This window comes from Chiloscyllium punctatum, chromosome 46 (genome assembly GCF_047496795.1).
Source record: "Chiloscyllium punctatum isolate Juve2018m chromosome 46, sChiPun1.3, whole genome shotgun sequence".
In the NCBI taxonomy this organism is placed as follows: domain Eukaryota; kingdom Metazoa; phylum Chordata; class Chondrichthyes; order Orectolobiformes; family Hemiscylliidae; genus Chiloscyllium; species Chiloscyllium punctatum.
In genome coordinates, this window is record NC_092784.1 from 49019463 (window position 1) to 49043565 (window position 24103).

At 53.2% G+C, this 24103-nt stretch overlaps 1 protein-coding gene across 5 annotated transcripts in view; it reads right to left on the reverse strand.

The window, feature by feature from the left end:
- Positions 1–13437: 13437 nt before the first annotated feature.
- The window catches only part of LOC140467911 (E3 ubiquitin-protein ligase RNF220-like), a 162226-nt gene continuing 151560 nt past the window's right edge, over positions 13438–24103 (reverse strand). For 3 of the 5 annotated variants that reach the window (XM_072563985.1, XM_072563987.1, XM_072563986.1), the window contains 2 exons: positions 15437–15511; positions 13438–13669 (listed from right to left, as the gene is read on the reverse strand). In XM_072563985.1, coding sequence (XP_072420086.1) covers positions 13453–13669; positions 15437–15511 — 292 coding nt within the window. In that variant the 3' untranslated portion in view covers positions 13438–13452. The remainder of the gene's footprint in view (positions 13670–15436; positions 15512–24103) is intronic. The other 2 variants (XM_072563989.1, XM_072563988.1) reach the window with 1 other exon arrangement.

The window sequence follows — 24103 nt, forward strand, 5'->3', positions numbered from 1 at the left end:
GCCACTCAGTTCAAGGGCAATTAGGGGCAGCCATCAAATGCTGGCCTCGCCAGCGACGGCTACATCCTGGTCAGATTAGATTAGATTAGATTAGATTAGATTACTTACAGTGTGGAAACAGGCCCTTCGGCCCAACAAGTCCACACCGCCCCGCCGAAGCGCAACCCACCCATACCCCTACATCTACCCCTTACCTAACACTAGGGGCAATTTAGCATGGCCAATTCACCTAACCTGCACATCTTTGGAGTGTGGGAGGAAACCGGAGCACCCGGAGGAAACCCACACAGACACGGGGAGAACGTGCAAACTCCACACAGTCAGTCGCCTGAGGCGGGAATTGAACCCGGGTCTCCGGCGCTGTGAGGCAGCAGTGCTAACCACTGTGCCACCGTGCCGCCCAAGGGCGGCACGGTGGCACAGTGGTTAGCACTGCTGCCTCACAGCGCCTGAGACCCGGGTTCAATTCCCGCCTCAGGCGACTGACTGTGTGGAGTTTGCACGTTCTCCCCGTGTCTGCGTGGGTTTCCTCCGGGTGCTCCGGTTTCCTCCCACACTCCAAAGATGTGCAGGTCAGGTGAATTGGCCATGCTAAATTGTCCGTAGTGTGAGGTAAGGGGTAGATGTAGATGTAGATGAAGATGTAGGGGTATGGGTGGGTTACGCTTCGGCGGGGCGGTGTGGACTTGTTGGGCCGAAGGGCCTGTTTCCACACTGTAAGTAATCTAATCTAAAAAAAAAAAAAAAAAAAAAGATTGCAGGTTAGGAAAGTGGTGCTGAGTTCGAGGGTTGGGACTGAGACAAGGTGGGGGGAGGGGAAATGAGGAAACTGGAGAAATCTGATTTCATCCCTTGTGGTTGGAGGGTTCCCAGGCAGAAGATGAAGCGTTCTTCCTCCAGCCATCGTGTTGCTATGGTCTGGCGATGGAGGAGTCCAAGGATCTGCATGTCCTTGGCAGAGTGGGAGAGGGAGTTAAAGTGTTCAGCCACGGGGTGGTTGGGTTGGTTGGTGCAGGTGTCCCAGAGGTGTTCTCTGAAACGTTCCGCAAGTAGGCGGCCTGTCTCCCCAATATAGAGGAGGCCACATCGGGTGCAGCGGATGCAGTAAATGATGTGAGTGGAGGTGCAGGTGAATTTGTGGCGGATATGGAAGGATCGCTTGGGGCCTTGGAGGGAAGTGAGGGGGGATGTGTGGGCGCAAGTTTTGCATTTCTTGCAGTTGCAGGGGAAGGTGCCGGGAGTGGAGGTTGGGTTGGTGGGGGGCGTGGACCTGACGAGGGAGTCACGGAGGGAGTGGTCTTTCCGGAACGCTGATAGGGATGGGGAGGGAAATATATCCTTGGTGGTGGGGTCTGTTTGGAGGTGGCGGAAATGACAACGGATGATACGATGTATATGGAGGTTGGTGGGGTGGAAGGTGAGGACCAGTGGGGCTCTGTCCTGGTGGCGATTGGAGGGGCGGGGCTCAAGGGCGGGAAGTGGAGGAGATGCGGTGGAGAGTATCATTGATTATGTCTGGGGAGAAATTGCGGTCTTTGAAGAAGGATTGTACAGTATTGGAACTGGACCACCTGGGAGCAGGTGCGGCAGAGAAGAAGGACTTGGGAATATGGGATTGCGTTTTTGCAGGGGGCAGAGTGGGAGGAGGTGTAGTCTAGGTAGCTGTGGGAGTCGGTCGGTTTATAGTAACACGGACATTTACTATAAACCGACCAAAGAGGTATTTGGGAGCTCAACTGAACACAAGATTCTATTGGCAACAGTTCAGGGGGAACCGAGCATGTGGGCTAGACACAGAGCTCCCTCTACACTGTCCCCCATCAAACACTCCCAGGACAGGGACAGCACGGGGTTAGATACAGAGTAAAGCTCCCTCTACACTGTCCCCCATCAAACACTCCCAGGACAGGGACAGCACGGGGTTAGATACAGAGTAAAGCTCCCTCTACACTGTCCCCCATCAAACACTCCCAGGACAGGGACAGCACGGGGTTAGATACAGAGTAAAGCTCCCTCTACACTGTCCCCCATCAAACACTCCCAGGACAGGGACAGCACGGGGTTAGATACAGAGTAAAGCTCCCTCTACACTGTCCCCCATCAAACACTCCCAGGACAGGGACAGCACGGGGTTAGATACAGAGTAAAGCTCCCTCTACACTGCCCCTATCAAACACTCCCAGGACAGGGACAGCACGGGGTTAGATACAGAGCAAAGCTACCTGTACCCTGCCCCTTATAAACACTCCCAGGACAGAGACAGCACAGGGTTAGATACAGAGTAAAGCTCCCTCTACACTGCCCCTTATAAACACTCCCAGGACAGGGGCAGGATGGGGTTAGATACAGAGTAAAGGATTTCCCCCCCCCCCCCCAGGTTCAGACAGCACAGTTGGCCCTGGTTTGGACTGAGGTGATTGAGCCAGTGGAAGCTCCCGAACCAGTCACTTGCGTTTGTTTACAAAAAGCGAGCAGCTGATGGGAAAGAGCAGCAGGAAGGTAGGGGGCAACACTGAGCTGTTCAACAGGAACACAGAAACCCAGGAGATTGTGATTTGACACAGGTTCACCCCAAGAGCTGGTGGAAGTTGAGTTCTGTGAATCTGGAATACAAGGCCCAGGCAGCCTGGTGATGATGAAATGATCCTCAATTATAAAACCCCAACCTGATCATTATTAGCCCTTGGGAGGGGGGGGGGGGGGGGGCATCTCTTTACCTGGTGTGACTCCAGACTCAAAGCAATGTCTTAACTGCCTTCCAAAATGGCCTGAGCACAATACTCACTTCAGGGGGCAATTATGGATGGACCCCAGGATTTGGTCTCACCAGTGACACCCACGTGCCTTGAAAGAGGAAGAAGAGGGAAGTGTTTTCGGTGTTATGAACAGCTGCCCGAGCAGCGTATCAGTATTGATGGGTTACCTTGTGCTGTGTAACATTGAAAAGGCATCAGGTTGGGTGTGTGAATAGCTCGTGTTGAGAGGGATATGGGCCAAAAGCTGGCAAATGGGACTGGATTAATTCAGGATATTTGGTCGGCCTGGGCAAGTTGGAGTTGAGGGTTTGTTTCTGTACATCGCTATGGCTCTATGACCCCCAAACTGTTATTGCTGTGAGTTATTGATGGGCCATTTGGTTCGAGGTACTGTCTGAGGATCATTGTGCGCTCTGACCCAAGGCTGCCCCCAATTGGAGGGCAGCTGTAATGTCGCTCAAAGTTTGCCTCAGACCTCTGACCCATTGATCTCCACTGGAAAGGTCTGGAAGTTCACAGAATCTCCTGTGACACCCTCACCCTTCATGGTGTCTCAGGGGTTAGCACTGCTGCCTCACAGCACCAGGGACCCAGGTTCGATTCCAGCCTCGGGCACGTTCTCCCCGTGTCTGGGTGGGTTTCCTCCGGGTGCTCCGGTTTCCTCCCACAGTCCAAAGATGTGCAGGTCAGGTGAATTGGCCGTGCTAAATTGCCCATAGCGTTAGGCACATTAGTCAGAGGCAAATGAGTCTGGGTGTTACTCTTTGGAGGGTTGGTGTGGACCTGTTGGGCCGAAGAGCCTGTTTCCACACTGTAGAGAATCTAATCTTCCTTGGAACGCCGGCTGCTATTCCACCTGGTGCCTATTTCGATCTGTGTGTCTGGGTGGTCACTTCATAACAGAGGGACAGGGTCGAAAGCTCTCCTCTTCAGATGGCCCTATGATCCTGATCCTCATACTCGATCACCTCCCTCATCCTCTCACTCAATCCCTGAATTTGGGATTAGCAAATAGATCAGCCATGACCTTAGTAGATGTTGGGGCAGTCTGAATGGACTATAAGATGGCTTCTTCCTGCACCTCGTCCAGCTGCTTGTGAGTATGTTCCTAACTAATGTCACTTCAGCCGCGCACTCTGTTAGAGAAGCAGCATGTTCAGTTTAAGAAATACTCTGACAGGACAGAGCTGTAAACATGTAGGGGAACACGTTCTTTCCTCTCTGTGTTAGACCAACTTGCATGGAAACGATAAACTGGATGGTAACATCAAATAGCCAATTGTAGAGTCATAGAGATGTACAGCCTGGAAACAGACCCTTCAGTCCAACTGGTCCATGCCGACCAGATATCCCAACCCAACCTAGTCCCATTTGCCAGCACTTGGCCCATATCCCTCCAAACCCTTTCTATCCATATACCTATCCAGATGCCTTTTAAATGTTGTGATTGTACCAGCCTCCACCACTTCCTCTGGCAGCTCATTCCATACACGTACGACCGTCTGTGTGAAAAAGTTGCCCCTTAGGTCCCTTTTATATCTTTCCCCTCTCACCCTGAACCTATGCCCTCTAGTTCTGGACTCCCCCACCCCAGGGAAAAGACTTTGTCTATTTACCCTATCCATGCCCCTCATGATTTTATAAACCTCTATAAGGTCACCCCTCAGCCTCCGACACTCCAGGGAAAACAGCCCCAGCCTGTTCAGCCTCTCCCCATGGCTCAGACCCTCCAACCAACCCTGGTAACATGTTTAGCAGCACAGAGTTTGAGTATCAATGATTTAAAAAAAGGACTCATTTTGTTGAAGCTGAGAAAATAAACCATGTCATTCCTCAGCTAGGGGTATTCTGTGCAGCAAACACTCCAATTGTAGACATTTTTAATTTAACTTACAATGCCACACATGTCTGGGAGCAGGTGGGATTTGAACTTGGGCTTTCTGACCCAAGGGTAGGGTTAGCACTAAATCTACGATGGTGTGAACGCTTGAGTTTCTGTCTGCTCACCCAGCCTGACTGGATTACATCCGATTGTGGTGCAAACCTGCCACCTAGTGCCACCTTGCTGTCACTGTCATTTTCCTGTCACAGAGCTCAGAGCACTGAATGGTCATTCAGACACACAGACACCGGAAAGTGGGTGTGTTCAACAGGCCTCTGTCCAGCACCACCTCTGCTGAAGGCCAGCTCCCCCACTGAGGCGGACTCTCACCAAGACTATCTGTGGCCCTTCGGAGGGCTGGCAGACAATCCAACACTGGGCATTTACCTCAGGCCATTCAAGATTAGTGTGGTGCTGGAGAAGCACAGCAGGTCAGGCAGCATCCGAGGAGCAGGAGAATCGGCATCTCGGGCAAAAGCCCTTCATTAGGAAGGCTTTTGCCCGAAACGTCGATTTTCCTGCTCCTCGGATGGTGCCTGACCTGCTGTGCTTTTCCAGCACCACTCTGATCTTGACTCTAATCTCCAGCATCTGCAGTACCCACTTCTGCCACTCAAACCCAGCACGGCTCCTCACACATGAACAAATGCAAGACTCCATTTGCTTCACCTCCAGTTCCGATGAGCTACCATGGATGTGGAACTGGTCCCAGAGGAATTGGATATTTCTCCCCCCTTTCTGTTCTAAACCGGACACCTCAAAGTAACCCCCTCTCGCTCTCTGGTTGCATCTCAGTTTAGTGTTGGTGTGTTGGTATAATCTGTTCAATAATCTCATCAGAGGACAACTGCTTCCTCATTAAACAAGGGGTCTCTGTGATCCCACAGCGAGGTGGAACAGCCTCATTGATACATTCCTGGATTGTCCTGTTCATGAAAAGGACCCTTGTGTATTCCAGAGCAGGTACTCACATAATGAAGGATACAGACACCTCTCCCCCCCCCCAACACTGAAATACGGTAACATCAACAACAGACACACACACACACACATACAGACACACAGGCACACACACAGACAGACACACACACAGACACACACACAGACACAGACACACACAGACAGACACACAAACATACAGACACACACATACAGACACACAGACACACACACATACAGACACACACACATACAGACACACACACATACAGACACACACACATACAGACACACACACATATAAACACACAGGCACACACACAGGCACACACACATACAGACACACACACACAGACACACAGACACACAGACACACACACACACAGACACACACACACACACACAGGCACACACACAGGCACACACACAGGCACACACAGGCACACACACATACACACACAGGCACAGGCATACACACATACACACACAGACACACACACAGACACACACACACAGGCACACACACACAGGCACACACACACACAGGCACACACACACACAGGCACACACACATACACACACACAGGCACAGGCACACACACAGACACACACACGCAGGCACAGACACACGCACAGGCACACACACGCACATACACACAGACATACACACACATACGCGCACACACAGACATACACACACATACGCGCACACACAGACATACACACACATACGCGCACACACAGACATACACACACATACGCGCACACACATACACATACACACAGACACACAGGCATACACACACAGATACACACACACAGACACACACAGGCATACACACACAGATACACACACACAGACACACACAGACATACACGCACATACACACAGATACACACAGACACATACACACAGACACATACACAAAGAGACATACACAAAGAGACATACACACAGACATACACACACACACACACATACACACACACATACACACACACACAGACACACAGACACACACACATACATAGACATAAACACAGACACACACACACAGACACACAGACACACACACATACATACACATAAACACAGACACACACACATACACACACACATACACAAACACAGACACACACACATACACACACACATACACATAAACACAGACACACACACATACACACAGACACAGACACAGACACACACACACACACATACACATACATACACATAAACACAAACACACACACAGACACAAATACACACAGGCACACACACACACAAACACACAGACACACACACACAGACACACATACACAGACACACACACACGCAGTAGGTGAGCTCACTAAAGCCAGGCTCATTACTGTTTGACAGGACAACGAGTCACAGCACAGGATAAAGGTCATTGCGAAGTGCAAGTCCGTCTTGCCAGGAATGAAAGGGGTGCTTCCATTTCGGTCAACTGAGCCAATTGTCCCTCACTGTGGGGAGGGGGGACCACATTAACGTCAGTTGGGAGAGCTGGTATGGGAGGTGTCCCTGCCCCTGCAGTCTCACATAGCCCAGGACAGCAGGAAGGCTGAGGTAGGAAGGTGGAAATAAGAGCCTAGAACCCAGCGGAACCTTCATACATCTGTGGCCTGGGGGTGCGACAATGTGAACACCATAAAGGGATAACATTGAAGAGTGATTAGTGCCATCGGGAGATGGAGGATAGAGACCGATCATCCCCAGAGCCAGGCTCTACGATCAACAACAGCTATACAGACAGGCGCACACACACACACACACAGACACACACAGACACGGGAATACAGACAGACAGACACACACACACGGGCATACAGACAGGCGCACACATACAGACACGGGCATACAGACAGATGCACACACACACAGACACAGACGCACACACATAGACACGGGCATACAGGCAGGCACACACACACAGACACGAGCATACAGACAGGCGCACACACAGGCATGGACATACAGACTGGCGCACACACAGACATGGGCATGCATACAGGCGCGCACACACACACGGGCATGCAGACAGACACACACACACACACACGGGCATGCAGGCAGACAGACACACACAGACACGGGCATACAGACTGGCGCACACACAGACATGGGCATACAGACAGATGCACACACAGAGATGGGCATATAGAGAGGCGCACACACACAGAGAAACGGGCATACAGACAGGCACACACAGACTCGGGCATACAGACAGGCACACACACAGACACAGTCATACAGGCAAGCACACACACAGACACAGTCATACAGACAGGCACACACACAGAGGCACAGGCATACAGACAGGCACACACACAGAGGCACAGGCATACAGACTGGCACACACACAGGCATGGGCATATAGGCAGAGGCACACATACAGACACGGGCATACAGACACACACACAGACATGGGCATAAAGGCAGACACACACACACACACAGACATGGGCATACAGACAGGCACACACAGGCACAGGCATACAGACAGGCACACACGCACTGAGACACGGGCATACAGGCAAGCACACAGAGACTCGGGCATACAGACAGGCACACACAGACACGGTCATACAGACAGAAACGCACACAGAGACACAGACATACAAACAGACACACACACAGAGACACGGCCATACAGACAGGAACACACACATAGGCACAGACAAACAGACAGGCGCACATGCACAGACACAGACATACAGACAGGAACATACAGAGACACAGGCAAATAGACAGACACACACACAGGCACAGGCACACAGACAGGCATACACAAAGCCACAGGCATACAGACAGGAACACACACACAGACACAGATAAACAGACAGGCACACATACACAGAGACAAACCTACAGACAGGAACATACAGAGACACAGGCATACAGACAGACAGACACACAGACATACAGATAGACACACACATAGACACAGGTATACAGACAGTCACACACAGAGAGACACAGGCATACAGACAGGAACATACAGAGATACAGGCATACAGACAGACACACACACAGACATGGGAATACAGGCAGGCACACACACACAGACATGGGAATACAGGCAGGCACACACACACAGACACGGGCATACAGGAAGGCACACACAGACACGGGCATACAGGCAAGCACACACACAGTCACAGTCATACAGGCAAGCACACACACAGACCCAGTCATACAGACAGGCACATACACAGAGGCACAGGCATACAGACAGGCACACACACAGACATGGGCATATAGACAGAGGCACACACAGAGACACGGGCATACAGACAGGTACACACACAGACACAGTCATACAGACAGGCACACACACACAGGCACAGGCATACAGACAGGCACAGGCACAGACATGGGCATATAGACAGATGTACACACACACAGACACAGGTATACAGACAGATGCACACACACACAGACACGGGCGTACAGACTGGCGCACACACACAGAGACACGGGCATACCGACAGACGCACACACAGAGACATGGGCATACAGACAGGCACACACACACAGACATGCACACACAAACAGACACGGGCATACAGACACGGGCATACAGACAGGCAAACACACACACAGACACGGGCATACAGGTAGGCACACACACAGAGACACGGGCATACCGACAGAAGCACACACAGAGACACGGGCATACAGACTGGCACACACACAGACATGGGCATACAGACAGATGCACACACAGACATGGGCATATAGACAGGCGCACACACACAGAGACACGGGCATACAGACAGGCGCACACACAGACATGGGCATACAGACTGGCGCACACACACAGAGAAACGGGCATACAGTCAGGCACACACAGACTCGGGCATACAGACAGGCACACACACAGAGACTCGGGCATACAGACAGATGCACACACACAGAGACTCGGGCATACAGACAGACGCGCACACACAGAGACTCGGGCATACAGACAGACGCACACACAGACACGGGCACACACACAGACTCGGGCATATAGACAGGCGCACACACACAGAGAAACGGGCATACAGACATGGGCACACACACAGACACGGGCATACGGACAGAAACGCACACAGAGACACAGACATACAAACAGACACACACACAGAGACACGGCCATACAGACAGGAACACACACACAGGCACAGACAAACAAACAGGCGCACATGCACAGACACAGACATACAGGCAGGAACATACAGAGACACAGGCAAATAGACAGACACAGGCACACAGACAGGCATACACAAAGCCACAGGCATACAGACAGGAACACACATACACACAGACACAGATAAACAGACAGGCACACATACACAGAGACAAACATACAGACAGGAACATACAGAGACACAGGCCTACAGACAGACACACACACACACAGACACAGACATACAGATAGACACACACACATAGACACAGGTATACAGACAGGAACACTCACAGAGACACAGACATTCAGGTAGGCACACACACAGACAGGAGCATACAGACAGTCACACACACAGAGACACGGGCATACAGACAGGAACATACAGAGATACAGGCATACAGACAGACACACACACAGACATGGGAATACAGACTGGTGCACACACACAGACACGGGCATACAGGCAGGCACACACACACAGACACGGGCATACAGGCAGGCACACACACACAGACACGGGCATACAGGCAGGCACACACACAGGCGTACAGACAGGCACACACACAGAGACACGGGCATACAGGCAGGCACACACACACAGACACGGGCATACAGGCAGGTACACACAGACACGGGCATACAGGCGGGCATACAGGCAGGCACACACACAGAGGCACAGGCATACAGACAGACACACACACACAGAGGCACAGGCATACAGACAGGCACACACACACGGGCATGCAGACAGGCACACACACAAACATGGGCATATAGACAGAGGCACACACACAGACATGGGCATACAGACACACATACAGACATGGGCATATAGACTGGCGCACACACAGACATGGGCATACAGGCAGGCACACACAGACACACAGGCATACCGACAGACGCACACACACGGACATACAGACAGGCACACACACACAGACATGGGCATACAGACTGGCGCACACACACAGACACGGGCATACAGGCAGATGCACACACACAGGCACGGGCGTACAGACTGGCGCGCACACACACAGACACGGGCATACGACAGACGCACACACAGACATGGGCATACAGACAGACACGGGCATACAGACAGACACACACACACAGACACGGGCATACAGACACACACACAGACATGGACATACAGGCAGGCACACACACAGAGACACGGGCATACCAGCAGACGCACACACACGGGCATACAGACAGGCACACACACAGAGACATGGGCATACATACTGGTGCACACACACAGACACAGGCATACAGACAGGAACACACACAGACATGGGCATACAGACTGGTGCACACACACAGACACAGGCATACAGACAGGAACACACACAGACATGGGCATACAGACAGGTACACACACAAAAACACGGGCATACAGACAGACACACACACACACAGACACAGACATACAGATAGACACACACACATAGACACAGGTATACAGACAGGAACACTCAGAGACACAGACATTCAGATAGGCACACACACAGACAGGAGCATACAGACAGTCACACACACAGAGACACAGGCATACAGACAGGAACATACAGAGATACAGGCATACAGACAGACACACACACAGACATGGGAATACAGACTGGTGCACACACACAGACACGGGCATACAGGCAGGCACACACACACAGACACGGGCATACAGGCAGGCACACACACAGGCGTACAGACAGGCACACACACAGACACGGACATACAGACAGGCACACACACACAGACACGGGCATACAGGCAGGTACACACAGACACGGGCATACAGGCAGGCACACACACAGAGGCACAGGCATACAGACAGGCACACACACACACACATACACACGGGCATGCAGACAGGCGCACACACAGACATGGGCATACAGGCAGGCACACACAGAGACACGGGCATAAGAACAGACGCACACACACGGACATACAGACAGGCACACACACACAGACACGGGCATACAGGCAGATGCACACACACAGGCACGGGCGTACAGACTGGCGCACACACACACAGACACGGGCATACGACAGACGCACACACAGACATGGGCATACAGACAGACACGGGCATACAGACAGACATACACACAGACACGGGCATACAGACACACACACAGACATGGGCATACAGGCAGATGCACACACACAGACATGGGCATACATACTGGCGCACACACACAGACACAGGCATACAGGCAGATGCACACACACAGACATGGGCATACAGACTGGCGCACACACAGACACAGACAAACAGACAGGCACACACACAGACATGGGCATACAGACAGGTACACACACAAAAACACGGGCATACAGGCAGGCCCACACACACAGACACGGGCATTCAGGCAGGTGCACACACACACAGACACGGGCATTCAGGCAGGTGCACACACACACAGACACGGGCATACAGGCAGGTGCACACACACACAGACACGGGCATTCAGGCAGGTGCACACACACACAGACACGGGTATACAGGCAGACGCACACACACAGACACAGGCATACAGACAGGCACACACACACAGACATGCACACACACACACAGACACAGGCATATAGACAGGCACACACACACACAGACACGGGCATACAGACAGACGCGCGCACACACACAGACGCAGGCATACAGACAGGCACACACACAGACATGGGCATACAGACAGGCGCACACACACAGACAGGCACACACACACGGACGCAGGCGTACAGACAGGCACACACACAGACATGGGCATACAGACAGGCGCACACACACACACACACCAACACACACATAAACGGGCATACAGACAGTCACACACTCAGAGACACAGGCATACAGGCACACACACAGGCATGGACATACAGACAAACACACACACAAACAAAGACATACAGACAGGAACATACAGAGACACAGGCATACAGACAGGCACACACATAGACACAGGTATACAAACAGGAACACACACAGAGACACAGGCATAGACAGGAAAACAGACAGACATGGCCATACAGACAGGCACACAAACAGACATGGGCATACAGACAGGCATACTCACACAGACACAGGCATACAGACAGGAACACACACAGACAAGTGTACACTCAGGCACATGCACAAACAGATATATACGTACAAACAGACACATATACACAGACACATACACAGGCATATAGAGAGGGACACACGCATAAAGACTGACAGACAGACAGACACACACACACACACAGACACACACACACACACAAACAGGCAGACACGCACGTACAGTCATGTCACCAGACAGGTAACAGAAACAGATACTGACTGGCACCATGCTGACTCCCAGTTCCTCAATGCTTGGGGAACTGATCACAAAGTGAGGGAGTGACAAGAGGAGGAACACTAATCATGGGAAAAGGGTGTTTAAAGTTCAATTGAAAGAGAACGCAGCTACTGGAGATCTGCAAGTGTTGGCGATGTGTGCCGTGAATCAACACCGCCCCCCCCCCCCTCCCCCCACTTTCAGCTCTGAGCTGGGGAAGAGACCTATACCTGAAACAGTCGTTCAGTTCAGATAGTCCCCTCATCACCTGTTTCCCACAGTTCCCAGATCCCGGAATGAAGAAAGGAAATGGGTGCGACAACAGGATCTGCCTCTGAATTAGATTTGCTCGTTTATTGAAACCACAGGGTGAAGCCTTTGGCCTGCTGACTGGAAAGCACAATCAATCCAGCTTGGTCGCCGCAGAGAGCCCAGACAGAGGGCCGTTCTGATCCAGGGAACCTGGGGGTCACTGTTCCTGGGATGCAGTGGGATCTCCTACAGGTAGATTCTGCGTAGGTCACTTGGCGATGTGATGGTGTTACACTGCGGGCAAAGCTTCCTTGACCCCTGTAATGATCAGAGAACACAATGTAAATAGCAGAATGACACACCACGTTTTAGTCTGTTTGCAGATTACATTGGGTCAGCCCCCTTGGCTTTCCAACCAGTCACTGGGGAAGGACGTCAAGATTAGAGTGGTTGCTGGAAAAGCACAGCAGGTCAGGCAGCATCCGAGAAGCAGGAAAGTCGGGCAAAAGCCCTTCATCAGGAAGAGCCGTCAGAAACTTTGATTTTCTTCGGATGCTGCCTGACCTGCTGTGTTTTTCCAGCACCCACTCCAATCTTGACTCTAACCTCCAGGATCTGCAGTACCCACTTCTGCCACCGGGGGAAGGAAGCCAGCCCTGCAACAACAACTGTCTCTGTTTATATCGCGCCCTCAGCTGAATTAAATCTGCACAGAGGCACGCCATCGAGCGGCATGTGACAGTCAGGTCAGGTGGCCAAAGCCTCGGTCAAAGAGGGAGGGAAAAATGAGGCGGAGGGGTTCAGGGAGAGAATTCCAGAGTTTGGGACCCCGTTCACTGCAGATGCGCCCCCCCTCAGTGGCGGAGGTGATTAAAACCCGGCGGCCAGGGTTGTGGGAACCTCCCAGAGACATGGGGCTGGTGGAAATGAGAAAAATACAGAGGGATCTGAGGGGAAAAGGGATGGACAGAGCAGCCTTCTAGTTAAAGATTTCTTCCAAAGGAAGGACAGATCAAACACACAGAAGGAGAAAAGGGTCAGAGAAAGATTATGGTGCAGAATGAGGCCATTCAGCCCATCACGTCTGCACTAGCTCTCTGACCATTTGAACTGAGTGTCAATCCCCTGCCTTTTCCCTATACCCCTGCGTATTGTTTCGGTTGAAGTAATTCCCCAGTGCCCCCTCTTGAGCGCCTCAATTCAACTGCCTCCACCCCATTTCCAGGGAGTACAGTCCACATCCAAGCTGGGTGAGTAAGTCTTGTTCTTTACACAACCCTTGCTCCCTCTGCGAAACTGTGACCCCCCACCCCCACTCCTCAGTCCAGAAACGAGTTCACTTCCTCTACTTTGTACGGAGACTCCCCTCCCCCTCCCCCCCCCCCCCCCACCCCATCGTGATTTTGAAAACATTTTTGATCAAAATCCTACAGTAAGGGATGTGAAGGGGAGACTGTCCTCAGGTCAAGTGGTTCAGTGCCCACCGGACAGAGTGCCAATCTGCCCACGGTACCCAAAATATCAGGAGTTGGCTGAAATGATCAGCCCGTTACAGTGTGCATGCATGTTAATGCCAAACACATCGCCACAGAGAAAAACAGATCTGGTTCATTCATGACCGGCCCCTGCCAACTCCGTTGTCTTGACAATCTGACCGATGTGCCAAATTAGTTGTCCTCAACAAGGGTAACAAATCGAGTCAAAGAAATGTGCCCCAAAGTTACACAGGGAAGAATTAGACACTTGGCTCCAATCTCTGATCTTTGACCTATGCTCTGAACAGATTATGGCTGCTTCCACAACTGACTAACTTCTTGATCGTGGCGATCGAAGCTCACAGGTGACGATTAGCCCTGGATTTGGGGAACGTGTGTTGGAAATAGCCCTCAGCAAGAATGATTAACTCCAAGACAAGGAAAAAAATTGTCAAGGGATGGGGTGGGCGGGGGGAAGCTACAAGGTGGTCAAATTCACCCCAGAGGTTATGTCCGAATGAACAGCATTTCATTCAAATATCAGAGCCATCAAAACAGAAAACAAAAACACATTTTTTATTGATTGTATCGAGTGAGGTGGTGCCCTTACCAGTGTTCGAAGCCAGCATGCTTCACAGTGAATGTGCCAACATTGGACAGATGCCAAGGGCACAGAGTACGATCCCTATAGAGAGTGAGAGTGAGAGAATTAGACCCGAGCAAGTGAAAGAAAATTGACAACAAGTTGCAGGTTTCCATGATGTGTGGAGTTTCCTCACAATCACTGCAGCCCGACAGTGGACATCTACCAGGTCACAAGAAATGACACAGAGCGGTTAAGGGCACAGGGTATAACATATCTCAGGACCGGGAGTACAGATACTGGTAGCTCTGACATTGTCACTTTCCCTGCACTGTCACCAGAAATACTCGCCCACTGCCAGTGCCCCCCCCGTGATAAATACTCACCCACACCCAGTGCCCCCCGTGATAAATATTCACCCACACCCAGTGCCCCCCGTGATAAATATTCACCCACACCCAGTGCCCCCCCGCGATAAATACTCACCCACTCCCAGTGCCCCCTCAATAAGTATTCACCCACTCCTAGTGCCCCCCAATAAGTACTCACCCACTCCCAGTGACCCCTCGATAAGTACTCACCCACTCCCAGTGCCCCCGCAATAAATACTCACCCACTCCCAGTGCCCCCTCAATAAATACTCACCCACACCCGGTGCCCCCCCGCGATAAATACTCACCCACTCCCAGTGTCCCTCGCGACAAATACCCACCCACTTCCAGTGTCCCCCACACGATAAATACTCACCCTCTCCCAGTGTCCCCTCGCGATAAATACTCACCCACTCCCAGTGCCCCCTGCGATAAATACTCACCCACTCCCTGTGTCCCCCGCGATAAATACACACGCACTCCCAGTGTCCCCCACGATAAATACACACGCACTCCCAGTGCCCGCGCGATAAGTACACACCCACTCCCAGGGCACCGTGCGATAAATACTCACCCACTCCCAGTGCTTCCTCAATAAATACTCACCCATGCCCAATGCCCCCCGCGATATATTCTCCCCATCTCCCAGCCCACCCGCGATAAATGCTCACCCACACCCAGCACCCCCCGCGATAAGTTCTCACCCACCCCCAGGGCTGCCCCACGATAAATATTCACCCACTCCCAGTGCCCTCCTGCGATAAATACTCACCCACACAAAGTGCCCCCTGCGATAAACACTCACCCACTCCCAGTGTCCCCCGTGATAAATACTCACCCACTCCCAGTGCCCCCGCGATAAACACTCACCCACTCCCAGTGTCCCCCACGATAAATACTCACCCACTCCCAGTGCCCCCGCGATAAATACTCACCCACTCCCAGTGTCCCCCACGATAAATACTCACCCACACAAATTGTCTCCCGCGATAAATACTCACCCACTCCCAGTGTCCCCCCGCGATAAATACTCACCCACTCCCAGTGTCCACCACACAAAAGATACTCACCCTCTCCCAGTGTCCCCTGCCATAAATACCCACCCACTTCCAGTGGTCCCCTCGCGATAAATACTCACCCACTCCCAGTGTCCCCCACACGATAAATACTCACGCACTCTCAGTGCCCGCACGATAAATACTCACCCACTCCCAGTGTCCCCCATACGATAAATACACACGCACTCCCAGTTCCTGCGCGATAAGTACACACCCACTCCCAGGGCACCCTGCGATAAATACTCACCCACTCCCAGTGCCCCCCAGTGATAAATACTCACCCACTCCCAGTGCCCCCGCGATAAATACTCCCCCATTCCCATTGCCCCCATGATAAATACACATCCACTCCCAGTGCCCCCCGCGAGAAATACTCACCCACTCCCAGTGCTCCATCAATAAACACTCACCCACTCCCAGTGTCCCCCGCAATAAATACTCACCCTATCCCAGTGTCCCCCACGATAAATACTCACCCACTTCCAGTGTCCACCGCGATAAATACTCACCCACCCCCAGTGTCCACCATGATAAATACTCACCCACTACCAGTGCACCCCCGATAAATCCTCCCCCACTCCCAGTGCCCCCAGTGATAAATACTCACCCACTCCCAGTGCTCCATCAATAAACACTCACCCACTCCCAGTGTCCCCCGCAATAAATACTCACCCTATCCCAGTGTCCCCCACGATAAATACTCACCCACTTCCAGTGTCCACCGCGATAAATACTCACCCACCCCCAGTGTCCACCATGATAAATACTCACCCACTGCCAGTGCACCCCGCGATAAATACTCACCCACTCCCAGTGCCCCCCCACGATAAATACTCAATCACACCCAGTGCCCCCGCGATAAATACTCATCCACTCCCAGGGTCCCCCGTCATAAATACTCACCCACACCCAGTGCCCCCGCGATAAATACTCATCCACTGCCAGTGTCCCCTCGCGATAAATACTCACCCACTCCCAGGGTCCCCGCGATAAATACTCACCCACACAAATTCTCCCCCGTGATAAATACTCACCCACTCCCAGTGCCCCCCCGCGATAAATACTCACCCACTCCCATTGCACCCTGCAACAAATACTCACCCACACAATGTGCCCCCCGTGATAAATACTCACCCACTCCCAGTGCCCCCGTGATAAATATTCACCCACTCCCAGTGTCCCTCGCGATAAATACTCACCCAGTCCCTGTGTCCCCCACACAATAAATACTCACCCACTCCCAGTGTCCCTCGCGATAAATACTCACCCACTCCCAGTGTCCCCCACACAATAAATACTCACCCACTCCAGGTGTCTCCTGCGATAAATACTCACCCACTCCCAGTGTCTCCTGCGATATATACTCACCCACTCCCAGTGTCCCCCACACAATAAATATTCACCCACTCCCAGTGTCTCCTGCGATAAATACTCACCCACTCCCAGTGTCCCCCACACAATAAATACTCACCCACTCCCAGTGTCTCCTGCGATAAATACTCACCCACTCCCAGTGTCCCCCACGATAAATACCCACTCCATGTGCCACGCAATAAATACTCAAACACGCCCAGTGGCCCACAAACGATAAATACTTAACCACCCCAGTGTCCCCCAGACAATAAATACTCACCCACTCACAGTGTACCCAGCGATAAATACTCACCCACGATCAGTGCCCCTTGTGATAAATACACACCCATGCGCAGTGCCACCCCACGATAGGTACTCACCCACTCAAATTTCCCCCCTACAATACATACTGACCCAATCCCAGTGCCCCCAGGGATAAATAATCAACGAAACCCTGCTCGCTCTCTACATACACCCATACCCTGCTCCCTCTCTGTACTCACCCATACCCTGCTCCCTCTCTGTACTCACCCACACCCTGCTCCCTCTCTGTACTCACCCACACCCTGCTCCCTCTCTATACTCACCCACACCCTGCTCCCTCTCTGTACTCACCCACACCCTGCTCCCTCTCTGTACTCACCCACACCCTGCTCCCTCTCTGTACTCACCCACACCCTGCTCCCTCTCTATACTCACCCACACCCTGCTCCCTCTCTATACTCACCCACAACCTGCTCCCTCTCTATACACACCCACACCCTGCTCCCTCTCTATACGCACACACACCCTGCTCCCTCTCTATACTCACCCACACCCTGCTCCCTCTCTGTACTCACCCACACCCTGCTCCCTCTCTATACTGACCCACACCCTGCTCCCTCTCTATACTCACACACACCGTGCTCCCTCTCTATACACACCCACACCCTGTTCCCTCTCTGTACTCACCCACACCCTGCTCCCTCTCTGAACACACCCACACCCTGCTCCCTCTCTGTACTCACACACACCCTGCTCCCTCTATATACTCACCCACACCCTGCTCCCTCTCTATACACACTCACACCCTGCTCCCTCTATATACTCACCCACATCCTGCTCCCTCTCTATACACACCCACACCCTGCTCCCTCTATATACTCACCCAAACCCTGCTCCCTCTCGAGACACACCCACACCCTGCTCCCTCTCTGTACTTACCCACACCCTGCTCCCTCTATATACTCACCAACACCCTGCTCCCTCGCTATACACACCCACACCCTGATCCCACTCTATACTCACCAACACCCTGCTCCCTCTATATACTCACCAACACCCTGCTCCCTCGCTATACACACCCACACCCTGATCCCACTCTATACTCACCCACACCCTGCATCCTCTCTGTACACACCCACACACTGCTCCCTCTGTATACACACCCACACCCGGCTCCCTCTCTGGACACACCCACACCCTGCTCCCTCTCTATACACACCAAAACCCTGCTCCCTCTGTATACACACCCACACCCTGCTCCCACTCTACACTCACCCACACCCTGCTCCCACTCTGTACACACCCACACCCTGCTCCCTCTCTACACACACCCACACCCTGCTCCCTCTCTATACTCACCCACACCCTGCTCCCTCTCTGTACACACCCACACCCTGCTCCCTCTCTATACTCACCCACACCCTGCTCCCTCTCTGTACACACCCACACCCTGCTCCCTCTCTAGACTCACCTAAACCCTGCTCCCTCTCTATACTCACCCACACCCTGCTCCCTCTCTATACTCACCCACACCCTGCTCCCTCTCTGTACACACCCACACCCTGCTCCCTCTCTATACTCACCTACACCCTGCTCCCTCTCTATACACACCCACACCCTGCTCCCTCTCTATACACACTCACACCCTGCTCCCTGTATATACTCACCCAAACCCTGCTCCCTCTCGAGACACACACACACCCTGCTCCCTCTCTATACTCACACACACCCTGCTCCCTCTCTGTACTTACCCACACCCTGCTCCCACTCTATACTCACCAACACCCTGCTCCCTCTATATACACACCCACACCCTGCTCTCTCTCTGTACACACCCACACCCTGCTCCCTCTCGATACACACCCACACCCTGCTCCCTCTCTATACACACCCACACCCTGCTCAAGCTATAACCCCCCTGCACCCGGCTCCCTCTCTATACACACCCACACCCTGCCCCCTCTCTATACACACCCACACCCTGCCCTCTCTCTATACACACCCACACCCTGCTCCCTCTCTATACACAACCACACCCTGCTCCCTCTCTATACACACCCACACCCTGCTCCCTCTCTATACACACCCACACCCTGCTCCCTCTCTATACTCACCCACACCCTGCTCCCTCTCTATACACACCCACACCCTGCTCCCTCTCTATATACACCCACACCCTGCTCACTCTCTATACGCACCCACACCCTGCTCCCTCTCTGTACACACCCACACCCTGCTCCCTCTCTGTACACACCCACACCCTGCTCCCTCTCTATACACACCCACACCCTGCTCACTCTCTATACGCACCCACACCCTGCTCCCTCTCTGTACACACCCACACCCTGCTCCCTCTCTATACACACCCACACCCTGCCCCCTCTCTGTACACACCCACACCCTGCTCCCTCTCTGTACACACCCACACCCTGCTCCCTCTCTGTACTCACCCACATCCTGCTCCCTCTCTATACACACCCACATCCCGCTCCCTCTCTATACACACCCACACCCTGCTCCCTCTCTATACACACTTACACCCTGTCCCTCTCTGTACACACCCAAACCTTGCTCCCTCTCTGTACACACCCAAACCCTGCTCCCACTCTATACACACCCACACCCTGCTCCATCTCTATACACACCCACACCCTGCTCCCTCTCTGAACACACCCACACCCTGCTCCCTCTCTATACACACCCACACCCTGCTCCCTCTCTATACACACCCACACCCTGCTCCCTCTCTGTACACACCCACACCCTGCTCCCTCTCTGTACACACCCACACCCTGCTCCCTCTCTATACTCACCCACACCCTGCTCCCTCTCTATACACACCCACACCCTGCTCCCTCTCTATACACACCCACACCCTGCTCTCTCTCTGTACACACCCACACCCTGCTCCCTCTCGATACACACCCACACCCTGCTCCCTCTCTGTACACACCCACACCCTGCTCCCTCTCTATACACACCCACCCCTGCTCCCTCTCTCTACTCACCCACACCCTGCTCCCTCTCTATACTCACCCACACCCTGCTCCCTCTCTATAGTCACGCTCACACTGCTCCCTCTCTATACACACCCACACCCTGCTCCCTCTCTGTACAAACCCACATCCTGCTCGCTCTCTATACTCACCCACACCCTGCTCCCTCTCTATAGTCACCCTCACACTGCTCCCTCTCTATACACACCCACACCCTGCTCCCTCTCTGTACAAACCCACATCCTGCTCGCTCTCTATACTCAGCCTCACCCTGCTCCCTCTCTATAGTCACCCTCACACTGCTCCCTCTCTACACACACCCACACCCTGCTCACTCTCTGTACAAACCCACATCCTGCTCGCTCTCTATACTCACCCAAACCCTGCTCCCACTCTATACTCACCCACACCCTGCTCCCTCTCTATACTCACCCTCACCCTGCTCCCTCTCGATACACACCCAAACCCTGCTCCCTCTCTATACGCACCCACACCCTGCTCGCTCTCTATCCACACCCACACCCTGCTCCCTCTCTATACACACCCAAACCCTGCTCCCTCTCTATACGCACCCACACCCTGCTCCCTCTCTATCCACACCGACACCCTGCTCCCTCTCTATACGCACACACACCCTGCTCCCTCTCTATACACACCCACACCCTGCTCCCTCTCTATACTCACCCACACCCTGCTCCCTCTCTATACACACCCACACCCTGCTCCCTCTCTATACGCACACACACCCTGCTCCCACGCTATACTCACCCACACCCTGCTCCCTCTCTATACACACACAAACCCTGCTCCCTCTCTATACGCACCCACACCCTGCTCCCTCTCTATCCACACCCACACCCTGCTCCCTCTCTATACACACCCAAACCCTGCTCCCTCTCTATACGCACCGACACCCTGCTCCCTCTCTATACTCACCCTCACCCTGCTCCCTCTGTATACTCACCCAGACCCTGCTCCCTCTCTATACTCACCCACACCCTGCTCCCTCTCTATACGCACACACACCCTGCTCCCTCTCTATACACACCGACACCCTGCTCCCTCTCTATACGCACACACACCCTGCTCCCTCTCTATACTCACCCACACCCTGCTCCCTCTCTATACACACCCACACCCTGCTCCCTCTCTATACTCACCCACACCCTGCTCCCTCTCTACACACACCCACACCCTGCTCCCTCTCTATACACACCCACACCCTGCTCCCTCTCTATACACACCCACACCCTGCTCCCTCTCTATACTCACCCACACCCTGCTCCCTCTCTATACACACCCACACCCTGCGCCCTCTCTATACTCACCCACACCCTGCTCCCTCTCTATACACACCCACACCCTGCTCCCTCTCTATACACACCCACACCCTGCTCCCTCTCTATACACACCCACACCCTGCTCCCTCTCTATACTCACCCACACCCTGCTACCTCTCTATACACACCCACACCCTGCTCCCTCTCTATACACACCCACACCCTGCTCCCTCTCTATACACACCCACACCCTGCTCCCTCTCTATACACACCCACACCCTGCTCCCACTCTATACACACCCACACCCTGCTCCCTCTCTATACTCACCCACACCCTGCTCCCTCTCTATACTCACCCACACCCTGCTCCCTCTCTATACTCACCCACACCCTGCTCCCTCTCTATACACAACCACACCCTGCTCCCTCTCTATACTCACCCACACCCTGCTCCCTCTCTATACTCACCCACACCCTGATCCCTCTCTATACTCACCCACACCCTGCTCCCTCTCTATACTCACCCACACCCTGCTCCCTCTCTATACACAACCACACCCTGCTCCCTCTCTATACTCACCCACACCCTGCTCCCTCTCAATACTCACCCACACCCTGCTCCCTCTCTATACATACCCACACCCTGCTCCCTCTCTGTACACAGCCACACCCTGCTCCCTCTCTATACACACCCACACCCTGCTCCCTCTCTATACTCACCCACACCCTGCTCCCTCTATGTACACACCGACACCCCGTTCACTCTCTATACACACCCACACCCTGCTCCCTCTCGATACTCACCCACACCCTGCTCCCACTCTATACTCACCCACGCCCTGCTCCCTCTCTGTACACACCCACACCCTGCTCCCTCTCTATACACACCCACAGCCCGTTCCCTCTCTATACACACCCACACCCTGCTCCCTCCCTGTACACACCCACACCCTGCTCCCTCTCTATACACACCCACACCCTGCTCCCTCCCTGTACACACCCACACCCTGCTCCCTCTCTATACACACCCACACCCTGTCCCTCTCTGTACACACCCAAACCTTGCTCCCTCTCTATACACACCCACACCCTGCTCCCTCTCTATACACACCCACACCCTGCTCCCTCTCTATACACACCCACACCCTGCTCCCTCTCTATACACACCCACACCCTGCTCCCTCTCTGTACACACCCACACCCTGCTCCCTCTCTGTACTCACCCACACCCTGCTCCCTCTCTATACACACCCACACCCTGCTCCCACTCTGTACACACCCACACCATGCTCCCTCTCTATAGTCACCCACACCCTGCTCCCACTCTATACTCACCCACACCCTGCTCCCTCTCTATACACACCCACACCCT